A 17,126-nucleotide genomic window follows, 5' to 3' on the forward strand; every position below is an offset into this window, starting at 1 on the left:
GCTAGCATGTTTATATCCAGAATCTCTTTGTATTTAGCAGCATTCATCTTCCCATCAATCCTGACCAGATTTCCAGTCCCTGCTGCTGAAAAGCATCCCCATAGCTTGTTGCTACCTCCACCATACTTTATAGTAGGGATGGTGTTACCTGGCTGATGTGCAGTATTAGATTTGCACCACACGAACTGCTTAGTGTTGAGGCCAAAATATTCCATTTTAGTCTCATCCAACCACCTGACCTTCTTCCACATCTTTACAGTATCTTCCAAATGATGATTTGCAAAGTCTTTACAGGCAAGGATATGCTTTTTTTTTGGCCACGGCTTCTTTCTTCCCATTCTTCCATAAATATATATTTTTTTTGCAAGGCCTTAGAGATTGTGGAGCCTTGTACTTCATCTCCAGTTGCAGCCACTGACTTCTGCAGCTCACTCAGAGTGACTGTTGGTGTCACAGTAACCTGTCTTACAAATGCCATTCTTCTCCAGTGATTATGTTTAGAGGGGCGGTACGATCTGGGCAGTGTGGTTATGGTTTCATACTTTTTTCACTTTTTCATGATGGTACTGATCTCTAATGGTCTTAATACCCTTGTGCCCTTATTCAGATTTGTGCTTCTCTGTAATCATTTTCCTGACTTGTCTTCAATACTGTTTTGTCTTAATTTTGATTTGGTCTGTTGAAAATCTACCATACTGTTGGATCTTACAGAGAGATGGGTTATTTATTGTTATCAATTCATTGAAAATAGGTGATCCTTCCATTTTCTACATCAACGAATTGGGTGAGTTGGTGAGGAAGGAAAGTTAGAGTAGTAATTACAAAGGGGATGAGTACTTTTTCAGCCTCACAATTTTGGTTTTTAATTTTTAGTAAATTGTTGACAGCTTGTGGAATTTTTCTATTGATTTGACATGATGTACAATGTTTTGTAGATTAGCTCAAAAAATCCTTTAACCTTAGAAAATGAGAGTAAAATGTGAAAGAATAGTTGTGTGGGCTGAAAACTTTTTTCAAGGTACTGCACCTGAAAACAAAACAATCAGTCTACACATTTTTCATTTGAGAACGTTTGTCTGACTTTCTCAGGTGTAGCTTGTAGTCTCAGTTCATAATCATTCCTTTTGATGCGGGTTCCAGAGGCGTTTCCTAACATTCCTTCCTTCAGTTCATGTATCGGTCAGTAGGTTTTTACCTGAGCAATTTATCTTACAGCCTTCTGTTCATTGACTATGAAGGTTAATTAAATGAAAAACCACTGCATATGGACAGGGTCTTGAATTAATCTTTGAAATTCTGCTCCCTTCTATCCCAAGCTGACCTGCACACAATGACTATCTAATTGATTTGTTTAATATCTTTGCCCTTAAATATGACCAACAGAGACTTGAGATACCAACTTCTCCTTGAGTGACTTTGGTAAATAATGCATGTCTATAGATTCTGTTGATGAAACGTCGACCACCTCCTGTTAACCAGGGATGAAAGGCATACCGCGGTTGTTCCAGAGAATTGGCATGAAATCTTCTGACATAGTATTCTTTGTGTGTGCTATTATGATTGACTTTCAATCTACAGAACTAAGTATAGGTCAGCATAATCCTTTCAAATTCTCAGTGGAATTCCCTAACTGCTTGCTTTTTCTTCGTTTAGTTTGTAAATATTACAAGGAGCATCATGGATTGTTAGGTCAAATGCTTCAGCCTCACTTTGATTCTATTAGATCATTGGTCGCCTGCCCGATCTTTGGATTAGTTTATGAGTGCATAACGTCTTAAATAATGTACATAGAGCATTCTAAACTATTTGTTAGCAATCTGTCTGGGTGGATGAGTGTAAACCAACCACTCTGTCAATCTTTACACACTGGTCCAATATGCAGCCAGAAGAGAGCAGGTCCTGGATGGTGCTATTCCTTCATGATGGAAGCCATTCCTTCATGATGGAAGCCACATTCATGCATTTGAAGAAGGCAGCCACCATGTACCAGTGGCAAATAAAATGAACATGTATGAACATCATGCGTATTCCTTTTATTTCTCACCAATTCATAGTGGCTGCCTTCTACCTTCTACAACATGCATGGCAGCTGCTTGCCTCTGCTATTCCAAAAGTACCTTTTAAAATCACAACCTCAAAAAACCAGGAAGGACAATGGTAGTAATCACATGAGAATGCCATCGCTGACAGGTTTCCATCTAAAATAAATATTGTCCTTACTTGGAACTGGATTGCTGTCTCAGCAATTTTTTCCACGTGCTTGGTCTGAATCCAGCCCAGTGGGATACCTCGGGTAAGCCTCAAAGAAGCACAACTTGGAACTCAAAACAGTTTATTTAAAATCTGTCCAAGTGCCACAAGCAAAATAACATAGAAGCATCACAAATAATATGTTTGATAAAATTAGCAAAGCAGTGTTGCAAATAACTGCATCCCAATCAGACGTCTGAAAGCTGGTCTGTGTCTTACATTAACCATGGCTGCAGTTGCTGACCCCTTCCTCTCTACAAGTGGTCAAATCTGTTTGCAGTTGCCTTGAATGTCAACCCTCACACTCTAATTGTTACTTATTTTCTAACTGATGCTTTGGTGGAGTTCTTTCGAGTTCATCTCCAGTCTAAAACACTAACAAGTACTTCAAATAATCACACTAGCAAAAGCCTGTTAAATACTGAATTCGACACTTGTTACTTTGACCTGGCATGAGTCCATGCAAAAGATTTCATTTTAAATAAACAAGCATTTCAGAACACAGACACAAGGAAATCTGCAGATGCTGGAAATTCAAGCAACACACACAAAAAATGCTGGTGAACGCAGCAGGTCAGGCAGCATCTATAGGAAGAGGTACGGGACCCTTCCGAAGCGTTGACTGTACCTCTTCCTATAGATGCTGCCTGACCTGCTGCATTCACCAGCACTTTTTTGTGTGTGTTGCACGTATTTCAGAAGTTTATTTCAAACTTGTCATCTTTGGAAGATTCACCGCTTGCTGCAGACGTCTGATCACATCCTCATCATCAATGGTCCTAAATCCTAGAACCCAACGGCACTGGGAATGCTTTCATCAGAATTTCAGCAGCAATTCGAGAGTGCTGATCACTGTCACCTTTAAACGAGATGCGGTGAACATTGGCCATGCCCCTGATGCTCAAACCCCAAGTGTTAATGAAAGAATATTTTTGTCATGATGAACGTTTCAGGATGATGTAAGATTGGCTGACACCCTGTCGTTAAAGGAAATGCCTTTAAATGACAGTATCATACAAATTCCCAGGTTGGCTGTCTGACTGTTTATGTAGCATGAATCAAGTCCAGAAGAGTGCAGAGATTAGTACAGGACACCCAAAAGGTACGATATAGCTGGAAAATAGTGGTAACTTTACTCTTGCCCAATATTTTAACTATTTAACATCCACGCAGACCCAAAAATCATGATTGAAAAGTGTTGCCATTTTAGTTGTTGCAGTGTATCACACTCAAATGGAATTACCAGATCTGTAAATCCTAATTAGAATTATACTCTAAAAAGAAAAGTTACAGCACCAGCTAAGTATTCAGAACTCTAACCTCTAACCGTGAAATGCCTTTGATTTTTTTCCTCACAAAAAAAGCTAATGCAATACCTAAAGCAAAACGGATCATTGTGAATATTTTAAATAGAAATAGTGGGATAGCAATGTAAAAGCCAAATCCACTACGTAAACCAGGTTATGGATTGCTAAAATTACAGATCCATAATTACTTACACTGAATGTTTTCGACAAAACATTTGATTACGCACAAGATACGTCATCCCTAATGCTGTAGTTTTGTATGGACCAAGCCTAATGCCAAATTCTGCTTTAAAAAAAAGCTTTTCTTTAGAGCCAAGCATTATTCAGCTTCATTCTATACTTAGTTTCTTTCCATTCCTTAACCATTTGTAATGTATATAGTCCTTCCCGACAAATTATAAAAATTTTCATTAAAGTCTCTCTGTAAATTGTCTTTTTTTCAGGTAGTGGTAACTTAGAGGTTTAGTTTGCCCCAGGAATCATTACAAATCTGTATCAAGAGCACAGAAATATTTTTCCCCAACAAGTCTGTGCTCTGCTTGAGCCAGTTTTCTTCCATCTTACCCCAGCAATGTTTACTTCCATTCCTTTCTTCTGATAGGATCTACACTATTTCGGTGGAAAGTGGGCTTAATGCACAGGATTAGCCATTAGCTTGTGGAATCGCAAAGCCTCTACTAAATTACTAGATATATCATTGACTATTCTTTTAATGCCCTCTAGTTCCGTTTCCCCTCTTGTATACATTTTTCAGTGCAGTGTTTTAAATAAGGTTCTAAATCCTACCATCTTTTTTGTTATAGTTTCATCATCTATTTATTTCTAAACAGGACTCCAAGAGTGAAGAAAAGCAAAATTGAAATTATATTTCCAAATATTTTCTTTGTTAATTTGCAATTTTTTGTCTGCATTTCCACATACTTGCAAAACATTTCTCATCACTGCTTGTCCTTAATTATATTTTGTAGCAGTTTCTGTTTTTTTTTTGGATTTCAGTGATACTCTGTTTTCTTTTCTATGTTGTTACTGCTTTTATCAATTCATTTTGAAGATTCAACATTTTCTTAGCAAGCAGTTTTCCAGTTTATGCTGAAAGGGGTTTCTGTCACAAACAAGAGAAAATCTGCAGATGCTCAAAATCCAAGCAACACACACAAAATGCTAGAGGAACTCAGCAGGCCAGGCAACATCTATGGAAAAGAGTAAACTGTCGATTTATTGGGCTGAGACCATTCATCAGGACAGGAGAAAAAAAGATGAGGAGTCAGAGTTAGAAAGTGGGGGGAGGGGAGGAAGAAACACAAGGTGAAAGGTGAAATCAAGAGGGGGAGGGGTGAAGTAAAGAGCTGGGAAGTTGATTGGTGAAAGAGATACAAGGCTGGAGAAGGGGGAATCTGATAGGTGAGGACAAAAGGCCATGGAAGGAAGTAAAGGGGGAGGAGCACCAATGGGAGGTGATGGGCAGGTAAGGAGATAAAGTGATAGAGGGGAATGGGGAATGGTGAAGGGAGGAGTGCGTTATGTATTCTATGGTTCTGATCACACGACATGCATCTGCATCACAGCGCCACTTAATGCTGAGAAGTTGTATTCATTTGCCCAACACAAAATGCGCTCAATAAAAATTAATGCTTCCAGACTAAAAACCATACATTTCTATTTTGATCAAAAATACCAAGGGGTAACTTGTTCTAAACATTTTCTTATTTTATGTATCCTGTGATGTAGAGTGGTTTGGAACCATTATTATGTGTGTGCAGCAGAAATGTTGACTGTACTCTTTTCTGTAGATGCTGCCTGGCCTGCTGAGCTCCTCCGGCATTTTGTGTGTGTTGCAGGGGTGTCTGTACCTTGTTTGCTCTTATAGCTTCACTTTCCATTCACTTAATAAAGATTGTGGGAAAGTTAATGCATGGAGCAAGCTTTTGGTTTGAGGCATTCATTATCTGATTCTTTTCATTTCACATCATAATGGAATGAGCTGTTCTGTCTTCCTACATTTCATGCAAACCAATTTACTCAGCAGACAAACTTTTAATGGGTTATATTATGTCATTTACTGAATATAACTAGATCCTTACCATAAAAGGAATCACTTTGTTCCATTTCTGTAAAAACACACACAAATTTTATCTTAATTTATTTGTCATGGTTAAAGCTGATGTGGAAGAATCAGTTTTCCCCTTCCAGTCTGGAAGAGGAAAGATTTAAAAAGGGACCCGCGGGACATCTTCACACATGGGGTGGTGAGTATATGGAATGAGCTGCTAGCAAAAGGAACTCAGCCGGGTGCAATAACAACATTTAAAAGGCATTTGGATAAGTACATGAATGAGAAAGGTTTATGGGCCAAATGTGAGAAATTGGTCAGCATGGGAAAGTTGGGCTGAAGGGCCTCATTTTATGACATACTACACCATGAGACTGTGGGATACCTTCTCCTGCCCACTTTGTTCATTGCCTGGCTTAACTCGGAAGTTTCAAACATCTGTTGTAAAATTTGGCAAGCTTGTACTTTTGCAATTGAAATTGCACAACACCCAATCCAGAATAGCTGGTCCTCTAGTGGGCTAAACAATGAGCTGTTCTAAAAACCGATTCTGTGGGAATTTTAGAAATTCCCCTTCGGAATCCAGCACCAACTTGATTTTTCCAATCTACCTGCATATTGAAGCCCCCCTATTAGCATGCATTTTCTATCTCCGGTTGTAACCTGTAGACCACGTTCATAGTACTGTTTTTACCAGTGCAGTTCCTTCACTCTATCCACAATAATTCGACACCTTCTGACCCTATGTCACCTCTTTCCAATGATTTGATTTCTTTTTTTTTACCAACAGAGCAGCGCCACCCCCTCTGCTTTCCTGCCCATCCTTTCCACATAATGTGTATCTTTGGACATTAAGCTCCCAGCTTTAATCTTTCAGCCATGATTCAGTGATGCCTACAACATCACACTTGCTCTTCTGCAACTGTGCTGGAAGTTCACTTACCTTATTCTGTATTCTGCCTGCATTTGGATACAACACCTTCGCTCCTGTATTCACACTTTTTGATTTTTGTCTGCCTTTTATGTTGAAACTCATCCTGTTGACTGTAATTTTGCCCTATCAACAGCCTCTCCTCACTACACATTGCCTCTGTTTGTAAATCAGTGACCTCATCTTCAGCACTATTATCTGCCTTTCCCACAATACTTCTTGCATTGAGATATGGACAGCTCAGGACACTGGTTGCACCACACTCAACCTTTTGATTCCTAACTTTGCAGTCTTACCACGATCTGCCTCCACAACCTCTCCACTACCTGTTCTGGCACTCTGGTTCCCATCCACCTGCAGCTCTAGTTTAAACCCCATCATGCATTTCATAAATGCGTAGAGTGGAGCATTCTGGGAGAAAGATCAATCATAAGGGGCATTAAGCAGTTTCCCCAAATGATATATTATCAGCACCCCTTTCCTATTTTGTTTTCCATGAATCAAGAACAAGTATTGCCCTGTTGAATCGTGTCTTTTTTTGAACAGTTAATCTTCAGTCCTTGCCATTCGTTTGTCATTCTGCACAGGAGTTTCGCCAGGGTAAATCAATGTGGAAGGTTGTACATGGAGCCACAATTGGATCACCTGACCTTTGTGCAGAGCCCTTTAATTGAATTAAAGCTAAATTTGCCCTTACATGAATGGCCTTGATGCCCAAGAACCAGGTAGAATGTGTATGATGCAAAGAAAGGGGGAAAATGAATGGGGTTTAGATTGATGTCAGTCTCTGTCCAGTGTAAGCTTCCCAGGTTGGTTCCAAAATTGATTAAAATTTGGAAAAGTAACCAAGGGATGTATACAGTATTCAAATAATTATACTTTCTCCTTAATGTTGAGGAGATTTGAGATATAATTAAAGTTCTATTCAATTATCTAAATGTTTATGATTAACATCATCTTGCTAAAATACCTAGTCACTATGGCTGCTTGATCGTAATGTTTATCATGAAAGGATTTGTGGGGGAAAAAATAGCCTTGTTTCAGGTGTGGAGACTCCGGTTTATCTCGCACCTGGGAAGTAAGTCAACATTAATTACCTGTATTCCACATCACAAATGTGACACGTCCTCTATTTATTTCTGTTATGGATTGCTTAAAGTGATGTGTTTAAAAGCCTTGACTTTCACATGAGCACCATGTTACTTAATTGGAAAGCAGAAATTTGAAGGTCGAGTGATTAGAGTAGCCAAGGTAATAGGATCAACAATTTGTTTTCACAGGAAACAGCAGATAGAATCAGAGTAGCAAATGTATGGAACAGTTATAAGTTATCAATTATGATATGATAAACACAGCCTCAGAGTTTGAAAGAGCAAAATTTAAAGTGAATTTTGCCTTGGAGAGCAATCTTCAATTTTGAAGGAAGATTGCTTGTCATATTTCACATTTGGATTCTCTTTCTTTCAACTTTTTTCTGTCGGGTATGATTTTTTAAAATCTAAATATAGTTCTTTCCAGTCTTCAAAAAGAAACAAAAGACTCTGAAATTGATTTATGAAAACTTGGGCAAAACTGGAAAGAATATTGTGTTATATTGGTAGATGTGTTGCATGTTATTGAAGAATTGTTACTAGAAGGGTGCATGATAGATGAGAGTGCAGTAAACTAACCATCTCACTGGTTTGTAGGTTAAATCAGTTTCACCCCTCTTTTTCACAACCTGCCACTCCTGTTACAATCCCTCTCTGTAAAACAAAAGACAGATCAGCTGTGTTTTATTTCTGTGCAATACATAATGTTAAGAATTGATATTCCATTCTCTGATGGAGGATTTTTGGATTATAAATGGGTCATTTATAACCCAACTAATAATCCATTTACAATGGATATGTCTTCATTGATTTATTAAAGCTATGGGCGAAAATGTGAATATTTTATCTAATGTATTTTTATTTGTCTAAGAACAATAAAGTACACACTATTAGAGAATGAAATATGTACCAAATGGATAAGATCAAGCCTATAAATCAGAAAACATAAATGAAGTATGCAGAGTTTCATGTATTTATTTAGGGATGGGGTGTAGTTGAAAGACATTATTGCTAATAGTTTGCTACATATCTTTACATACCTTAATAAAATTGGCACTGCAGCAAATTGACATTCTAAAAATGCACATTTGTTCATTTTTACCCTCCAAAATCCCTTTTGAATATTGAACTGGCTTGGTCCATACCCAGAATAGGGGAATATAGAAAGCCCATTTTTTTAACACTAAAAAGTGTTTTTGGCTATTCAGCAACTTTCAATGAAGTATTATTTTTAAATACCTGTAGAGGGAACAAAGAATACTGATTTCCACTATGTCTTGTGTCCATTCTTTTTCTGATGTGTACGAACATTCCTTCGCTAAGTTTGCCATCACCTATGCATTCACCAGGATTTGCATGGAGCACAGGAATGTGGGATTCAGATGTTATCTTTGTTTATATTGGCTCCTACACCTCCCTGTTGCATCAACAAGCATATAAAATAAATTGATACGCTTCTTTTTCTTTCCTAAAGGAAATGGTTCAATTTGACCTTTTTTCTATTTACATTGAGCTGTGCGGGAGCCCTCCGTTATTAAGGGGCAAGTATAATTAAATAGCAGGACTGTTCATTTTATTGTAAATGAGTGGTTTCCTCCTTTTCTCTCAAGAGTAAAAGTTAGAGAAAGAATGTTGAAAGAGGAAGGGATTCGAAGCAGCCCGGAAATAGTGAAAGGCATCGTTCAAGGAAGAACTCAGCAAACGCCCGTGCATTATATCTCCCTTGTGTCGGAATCTCCAACAGTTAGTAAGCCGATGGCAGCTCACCAGGCACTACTTCCGCCAACCAACCCTGTAGACTGTGCCAACATAATGACAACAAAGTACAAAACCAGCAAAGTTGGTAATCTTGTACCAAGCAGCATTAACTTTTCAGCAAAAGCTGATGAGGCAGATATCACGGAACTCGGAAGATCTGCTCAGAGTTCTGAACAAAACATGGATGAGTCTGCTGGCACCAGGGACTTACTGAAAAGCTATAAAGCAGTATTACCTTCTCAGATTCGCAAGCATGAAAAGGTTCTTGAAGATACTGTCAGTGGCACAAGAGTTGTACATTCACACACATACATGGGAAGAAAAGATGAAAAGTCAAACATTCAGAAGCCAATTTTTCACAAAGCCATCAGTATTGTGCCAGAAAAATCTGACGGACCAGAATCTTGTCTTCAGGCACCATCTGCGATAGACTGGATTAAACCTATTGATGCTAATCAGAGAAGTGAGAAATCCTTGTACATTCAGAAAAAGGCTGTGGCGAATTCTCTTACAGATATTGAAGGAGGAAAAGCCCAATCCAGGAAGCTGTCCATTGAGAAACATCATTTGATAGAGCCACATATAGAGGTTCCAAACAGCGTAGGACTTCAGAGTGCCAGTGCCAGTGGAGATGCTGGTATTGTTGACACAAGGGTGTCGGTTGCCAAACTTCGAAGTGCCTTTCTGGAGACGGCCAAAGCCAGCAGAAGTCAGGACCTGTAGGTGGTACTTTGAATGCTGATTTTATTTTTTTGTTTTGCTCTACACTTGTGTATTTGCACTGATGCCAGTTAAGAAATTGAACTTGCAAGACACACTTAAGCTTTAGCTTGTGGCCATTTTGTTTTTGCGAAAAAGTTGTCGTCCAAAATGTTAATATTGCACTTTGCTTGTTGCTGGCCTGTGCAAGATATGATGCTGTGTAGTTGCTGAGTTTGTGAACTACCATGCATGGTTTAAGCATGAGGTGTGATTTATCACTTGAGGGAATATCACTGTGGGGCTCTTTTATAATTTTCCTTTTTTTCTCTTCCTTTTCCCTTGGTTACTTTCTTTTGCTTGCTCCGTCTCTCTTTGTCTCCCATGCATTTTCCTTCCTATACTTAAAGTGCAGCTAATGTTGACTTAATGACATCGGGCCTTGATTTGGCCACCCCTGCTGAAATGGAGAAGGCCCATCGTAGGCCAAGACGTTACATTACCTTTGGTGAGAATAGGAAGACCTCAGAGAGGTTTAGAACACAGCCTATAACCACAACAGAGCGGCAAGAGACAGCTAGGTAGGCTGGTGTGTGCATATAAATTCTTCTGAATATTTTTGAATTTTAGCTCCAGATACCAGCTATTTCTCTTCATGTGTTTTTTCTCAGAGACAATTTAACCTTCCAGTGCAGTCCCATGAGGCTAATCTTTGTGTATATAATGACAAGGAAGCAAGAGTATTGTGCAGGGATATTAAGTATAACTGTACACTACTTGATCTATTCTTTCATTGCAAAGACTGGACTAAGTTTTTGACCATTTTCCAAATCTGCTAAACTGCAAAACTAAAATTATTCAATCAATTATCAAATGTATATTTACTTTTTAAGAGTGGAAAATTCTGAGCCTTTTTATGGATGAGTGTGTTGATAACTAATTGGATGTGATATGAAATTTTCAGTTAACTGTATATCCCAGTAAAGATGTAATTTATAAATATCTTCTGTACAAATTGTGGAATAGAAATCGATCCTAGTTTGTATTTAGTATAAGTTATTCAAACACAAACTGATGACTGCATTTTAGAATTTTCTGACATGCTATCTGCATTGATGTATCTGAGATTGATTAAAGCAGTATTTTGACTCCACTTTTATCAAAGTAATTTGTTAACCTTTCTTTTGTAGGCCAGGGCATATTGCACAAATGGAAGCTACTGAAGGTAAGCATTGTTTCTTGTTCTTATTGCGAACATGCTAATGGGCTCTTTTCATTTGGACATGTACAGAGTATCTGGAGAGAAAGCATGCCTGTTGAACAGTGATTTTAAATTATGCATTATGTATCTCCAAGTGTTTGTTTCCGAGATAAAACTGTCAAGTTATTTCCAATTGCCATAAACTTAGAAATTATGGTAAGTCATTAATTTTATGAGGATTTGAAACATTTTTGACCAGTTGCTTTTGAAGTAGACGTTTCCACTCCAGTTTCTACAATTCTGTATCCGTGGTGTAATAGCAATGTAAGCATTGCACCAGGGGTCCCCTCCTCCTGCCCACAGACCCCTTGCTTCATGGAATTGGTCCATGGTTGGGAACCCCTGCATTGCACTGAAGTCTAGAAATGACTGGATTTAAATAGAAATTGATTAATTGTGTCAGTAGGTAATTTAATGCTGAAAATGATAACTCTTTATTTGGATAAATAATATGTATGCTTATTATGATTTTAATATAATTTTAAAAATCCATTTTGTTACATGCCTTTGCCTGTGCAAATAGGTTTTGAGAGTAATTCATTTTCCTTTGCTATACTGAATAGTTTTAAGAATTTGTGTTTTTCACTCCACCCACTAAGACAGTTTACCTTTTGTTTGCAATAGATGAAGAAAAACTAGATGAACGAGCAAAGATGAGTGTGTCTGCAAAGAGATCACTTTTCCGTGTATGTAATTTGTTTTTATTGGTAATGTATAATACTGAGAAGAAACTTCTCTGACCTCATTTGATACTGCAGTAACGTCTGGTTTTGTCTAACTTGTGGTGAATTATAAAGTATTTTTGTATTCCATAACTCCCATTAAAGCTCCAACTGCCTACTCATTTTGTTTTTAAACAATGCTTCACAACATAGTTTGAATTTAGTGCCCCTCTGGTGAATCTTAAAGCTTGTTGATGTGAAATATAACTTTTGGTGACAGGAAATGGAAAGAGCAACAAAAACAATGGAAACTTCTCTGGCTCCCAAGCCTCGGTCCAGGAATTCAGCCGTGGAAAGACGATTGCGTCGCATGCAAGATCGTTCTCGTACGCAGCCTGTCACAACTGAAGAAGTAGTCATTGCATCCAGGTACATTTAACCTGATATAAACTTGTAATTTGATAATATGCAGGTAGCCTTTTCACTCAGTGGATGATTAAAGGTTGAAATACAGTTTAAATGAAATCAGCTTTTTGTTCTTCTCTGAAACAGTAGTTAGAACTTGCTGCTTATAAAATTGGCATGTCATGATAATAATTAGGGATGCCAGGTAATTACAAATCAAAAGGCCATGAGTGACTTCCGCCATTGTTAGGTGAATTTTCAAAGTAATTTTATTGAAATATATTTATAGCCAGTATGTCGAGTTGGATTTTTTTGGTACATGTGGAAACTTAGAAAACAAATATTTTAAAATATTAGCCATTCATTTTTAATGCTCATTTGCCTTTCGATTGAACATTTAAATGGTGGAATGGAGTAATGCTATCATATTATAAGATTTTAAGTCTGTGGGCGAGCATGTTGCCACCCAAGATCTTTTATTGTAAGCTGCTGTTTAACACCTTTTCATTATTCAGACTTGAGAAGATTGATTGAGGTGCAAGAATTTTGATGCTGACAGACAGACTAAGGATCAATGTTCCTCTGACCAAGTCCACATTACAGTTTTGTTACCCCCCCATTCATAGACTTGTAGTCATGCAGTGTAGGAAACAGCACTTCAACACACCAGGTCCATGCTGGCCCCCATGTATCCATCTACACTTACCCCAAGTGAAAAGCACCACTGTATTTCTGTCGGAATAGTTCTCCACCACCTTTGCTTTCATTGCTTTCCAGAGTACATTCTGCATGCCACCACTGCCTTGGAGAGGTTGGATTATTAGGCGTTTGGCAAGAGCCAATGAAAAGAAGTTAGATTTTAATGGAATGGCCATAGTGTGAGTGAGACAGTGCTAGAGTGGAGACGTGGACTAGATGGGCTGAAGGGCCTGTTTCTACGCTGTAGCGTTCGATGACTTTACAGCTGCCTCCTAAGTAGGAGAGAAAAATCTTCCTTTGCTGCTATCTAAACTTCTACCCCTATGCCCCGCACTTCATGTGCATTGGAATATTCACTTTCAACCAAGAGTAGGAAAATCTTATCGCCATGTCCTAATCAAAGCTACTAGTTAGACTCCTTGGAGTAAAATAAATGTATTTTAGCCTTGCATTCCTCCTACATGAATGATTATTCCTGTAGCTCTGCCCACTGAACTGAGTTTTCCTTCTATAGTTGATGATATCCTTCAGCCCCTATCAACTGTGCATCAACTTTGTGTCCCATGCTCCTGTCAAATTAGTCCAGGGCTTGCCCTGACAGCTTTTAAAGGATGTTAGACTTTTTTTTGGTTGTGCTGTAGCCTGTTCAGTTTGTACAGGCTCCACCTTCTGCAGAAACTATCCAGTGTAGCAGAAACCTAAAGCCCTCCCGTACAGTGTCATGGAGTTGCAGAGTGTGCAAACAGGCCTTTGGGCCCAACTCATTCGTACCAACTAAGATAGTCCCATCTGCCTACATTTGGCCTGTATCCAACGGTATACATTAACAATTTGGAGTAGGAGACCGAGTGCAACATATCTAAGTTTGCTCATGACACTAAATTGAGTGTAAAAGCAAATTGCAGAGAGATATAGATAGGTTAAGTGAGTGAGCAAGGCTCTGGTAGGTGGAGTATAATATTGGTAAATGTAAGATCATCCACTTTGGAAGGGAAATAGAAGATTAGATTACTATTTAAATGTTGAAAGTCAACAGCATGCTATTGTGCAGAGGGTTTTTTTTTTGGAGTGCTTGTGCATGAATCGGAGAAGGCGGGAGAATGGGGTTGAGAATGAAATGGATCAGCCGTGATCAAATGGCGGAGCAGACTTGATGGGCCAAATGGATTAATTCTGCTCCTATGTCTTATGGTCCAATCTTAAAAGTGTGGTTTGCAGGTGCAATAATTAAGTATTGGCCTTTATTCCTAGAGAGATTAAATTGAAGAGGAGGGAGGTTATGCTGCGACTGTACAGGAGCTGGTGAGGCCATACCTGGAATACTACTTGCATTTCTGGCCTCCTTACTTGAGGAAGGATATACTGGCTATGGAGGCGGTGCAGAGGAGGTTCACAAGGTTGATTCTGGAGATGAGGGAGTTAACCTATGTGGAGAGATTGAGTTGCCTGGGACTAGACTTGCTGGAATTCAGAAGAATGCGAGTGAAGCTCATAGGAATATATAAAATCATGAAAGGGATAGATAAGATAGAGGCAGGAAAGTTGTTTCTATTGGTAAGTGAGACTAGAACTAGGGGACTTAGCCTCAAGATTAGGGAGAATATAGTTAGGACAGAAATGAAGAGAAACTGCTTTTTCCCAGGGAAGCTGTAGAGGCTGCCTCATTAAATGTACAAGACACAAGTTAGATAGACTTTTGAATAGCATTGTAATTAAGGGTTATAGGGAAAAGACAGATAGGTGGAGCTGAGTAAAAGCCAGACTAGCCATAATCCTGAATGATGGAGCAGACTCACCGGGCTAGACAGTCTTCCCCTCTTCCTGTTTTTTATATTCTTACATTCCTATACCTGTGCGAAAATTAGTTAGAATATCTTGTGAAATAGGTCATATTCAGGGAGAATATGCTGGAATCTGAAGCAACAAACAATCTGCTGGAGGAACTGTGCAGGCCAGCAGCTTCTGTAGAGGTAAATGGACAGCTCAAGCTTCAGGTCACGGCCCTTAATTTTGAACAATGTTTGTGCTTAGAACAAATACAATATGAAGGTATCTTTCTATTCCAGTCTTTCATCCTTTGCTGTCTTTGCAAGAAATAGCACTATCATTCTATGCCCCCGTCCCAGTATGTGAACTTGGACTTCTTGCTATTTTGTTCAAGCACCTCATTTGGCTGATGTTGTAAATGTCTGGATTAGTAGTTACCTGGTTACTGAGTGGACCAACCTGCACATTCATGTAGTGATTGCTTAGCTCATGACCCAGTAGAAGCAGACCGTGACTACTTACACATTATTTCATCTTTCAAAATCTTCAACTTGTTTGTGTTCTGAACCTTGCCAGCTCCATTGAAGACACCCTTAATTTTAACTCACCATTTCAGTAACACTCTCTAACTATTCTTAGAGACCAACCCACAAGTACCACCTCAGTAATTTTGCTCTCTTTTTGCACTACTTATAGTAGTTTATAGTTTTTTAATGTCTTGCACTGTACTGCTGCCACAAATAGACTTCCCCACATATGTCAGTGATATTAAACCTGATTTTGATTCTGATATTCTAATGATATACCACAGCTCTACCTTAGCATAAATATTAACTAAAAATAATGCAAATACTTAGCAGCTCAGGCAGACTCTGTAAAGAAAAGAAACAAGAGTTGAAGTCTCAGGTCAATTACACCTCATTACAAATAGACAAGCGAACAAAACAGTATGTCGAGAGGGCTGTAGCAAACAAAGGGAATGTCTTTGGTAAGATGAAAGCCAGGATTCTAGAGGTGACACAATCGCTTTTGGTTGCCATCTGAAAAAGAAGAGTGAATGCTTGTTACTATAACTGATTTGTAAGAGGTATGCACAATGGAAATAGGAATAAGGGCAGTAGAGAACGGTAAGCAAAAAAAAGATATAGTGGTACTGTGAGATACAGAACTAACCAGTTCGTGACATCTTAAAGTGCAACTAAAATACTCTGAAAATACTCTGCTGATGAGATAACATTGGTGGGGGGCAGGGGTGGGGTAAAAGCTGAGTTGATTTTGCAGGGCAGTGACCGTATATTAAAACCAGCCAATTGTAAAACAAATGGGAAAGGCTAATGATCTGAGTTTGTTGGATTCCGTAGAGAGTCCTGAATGTAGACTATGGACTATATATATACAGATATATCGGCTATGGCAGAGAAAAAACCATGATTAAGGAGAAAGGAAAATATCCCAGAAATACAAAGAAACTGTCATTGATGCAATAGATCTGGAGAAACTATTAGAATAAAATAGTACAAAAGTAGCATGGAAGGAATTGTAGTGGGCTTCTCATGTGTTGGCCCAAATATCTCCTGAAGTGGAGATAGCAGGGTCAATGAATGGAAGTGTCAGCCTTGGACCATGTGGAAGTGAGAGCAGGATAGAAATTGGTAGCAAAAATAATAAAATTGTTAAGTTCTGTACAAGTGCTGGAAGCAGAAACACTATAATCATCAATATACTCTGCCCTTAAATTCTTGATAGGGGAAGGACCTATTAAGGCAGTAGTTACAAAAGAGTTTAGGATCCTAAACTGGGCACGTGGCCAAGTGGTTAAGGCGTTCATCTAGTAACCTGAAGGTCGCTAGTTCGAGCCTCAGCTGTGGCAGCGTGTTTGTGTCCTTGAGCAAGGCACTTAATCACACATTGCTCTAGTCTGTGCAAGGAGTGGCGCCCCACACAGACTTCCAATCTGTGCCTTGTAAGGCATGAAAATGCCTGACGCAGGCCTCTCATGGTCTGAGTTGACGTTCCCTCCCTCCCTTCCCCTCCCTTAGGATCCTAAAGGTCATAAATAGAAATAAGCACATTTGATGGCCCTTCACAAAACACTGGGTAAGCTATTACTGGTGTGTTACATCCAATTGCAGCTGCGTTTTTCAGAAAACCTTGTAAGTCCTGGGCACAGTGCAGAAATTACTTACTAGAAAGTTTTTGGGGATAGGGGTTGGATTTCATGTATGAGGCTAGACTGAAGAAACTGG

The 17,126-nt window shown here is 38.9% G+C and overlaps 1 protein-coding gene across 18 annotated transcripts in view; it reads left to right on the forward strand.

Moving 5' to 3' along the window:
- Positions 1–17,126, forward strand: part of svila (supervillin a) — a 268,368-nt gene that overhangs the window by 149,835 nt on the left and 101,407 nt on the right. For 16 of the 18 annotated variants that reach the window (XM_063044309.1, XM_063044320.1, XM_063044308.1 and 13 more), the window contains 5 exons: positions 9,240–10,106; positions 10,497–10,667; positions 11,277–11,311; positions 11,972–12,033; positions 12,290–12,438. In XM_063044309.1, coding sequence (XP_062900379.1) covers positions 9,240–10,106; positions 10,497–10,667; positions 11,277–11,311; positions 11,972–12,033; positions 12,290–12,438 — 1,284 coding nt within the window. The remainder of the gene's footprint in view (positions 1–9,239; positions 10,107–10,496; positions 10,668–11,276; positions 11,312–11,971; positions 12,034–12,289; positions 12,439–17,126) is intronic. The other 2 variants (XM_063044324.1, XM_063044325.1) reach the window with 1 other exon arrangement.

This window comes from Mobula hypostoma, chromosome 3 (genome assembly GCF_963921235.1).
Source record: "Mobula hypostoma chromosome 3, sMobHyp1.1, whole genome shotgun sequence".
Taxonomy (NCBI): Eukaryota; Metazoa; Chordata; class Chondrichthyes; order Myliobatiformes; family Myliobatidae; genus Mobula; species Mobula hypostoma.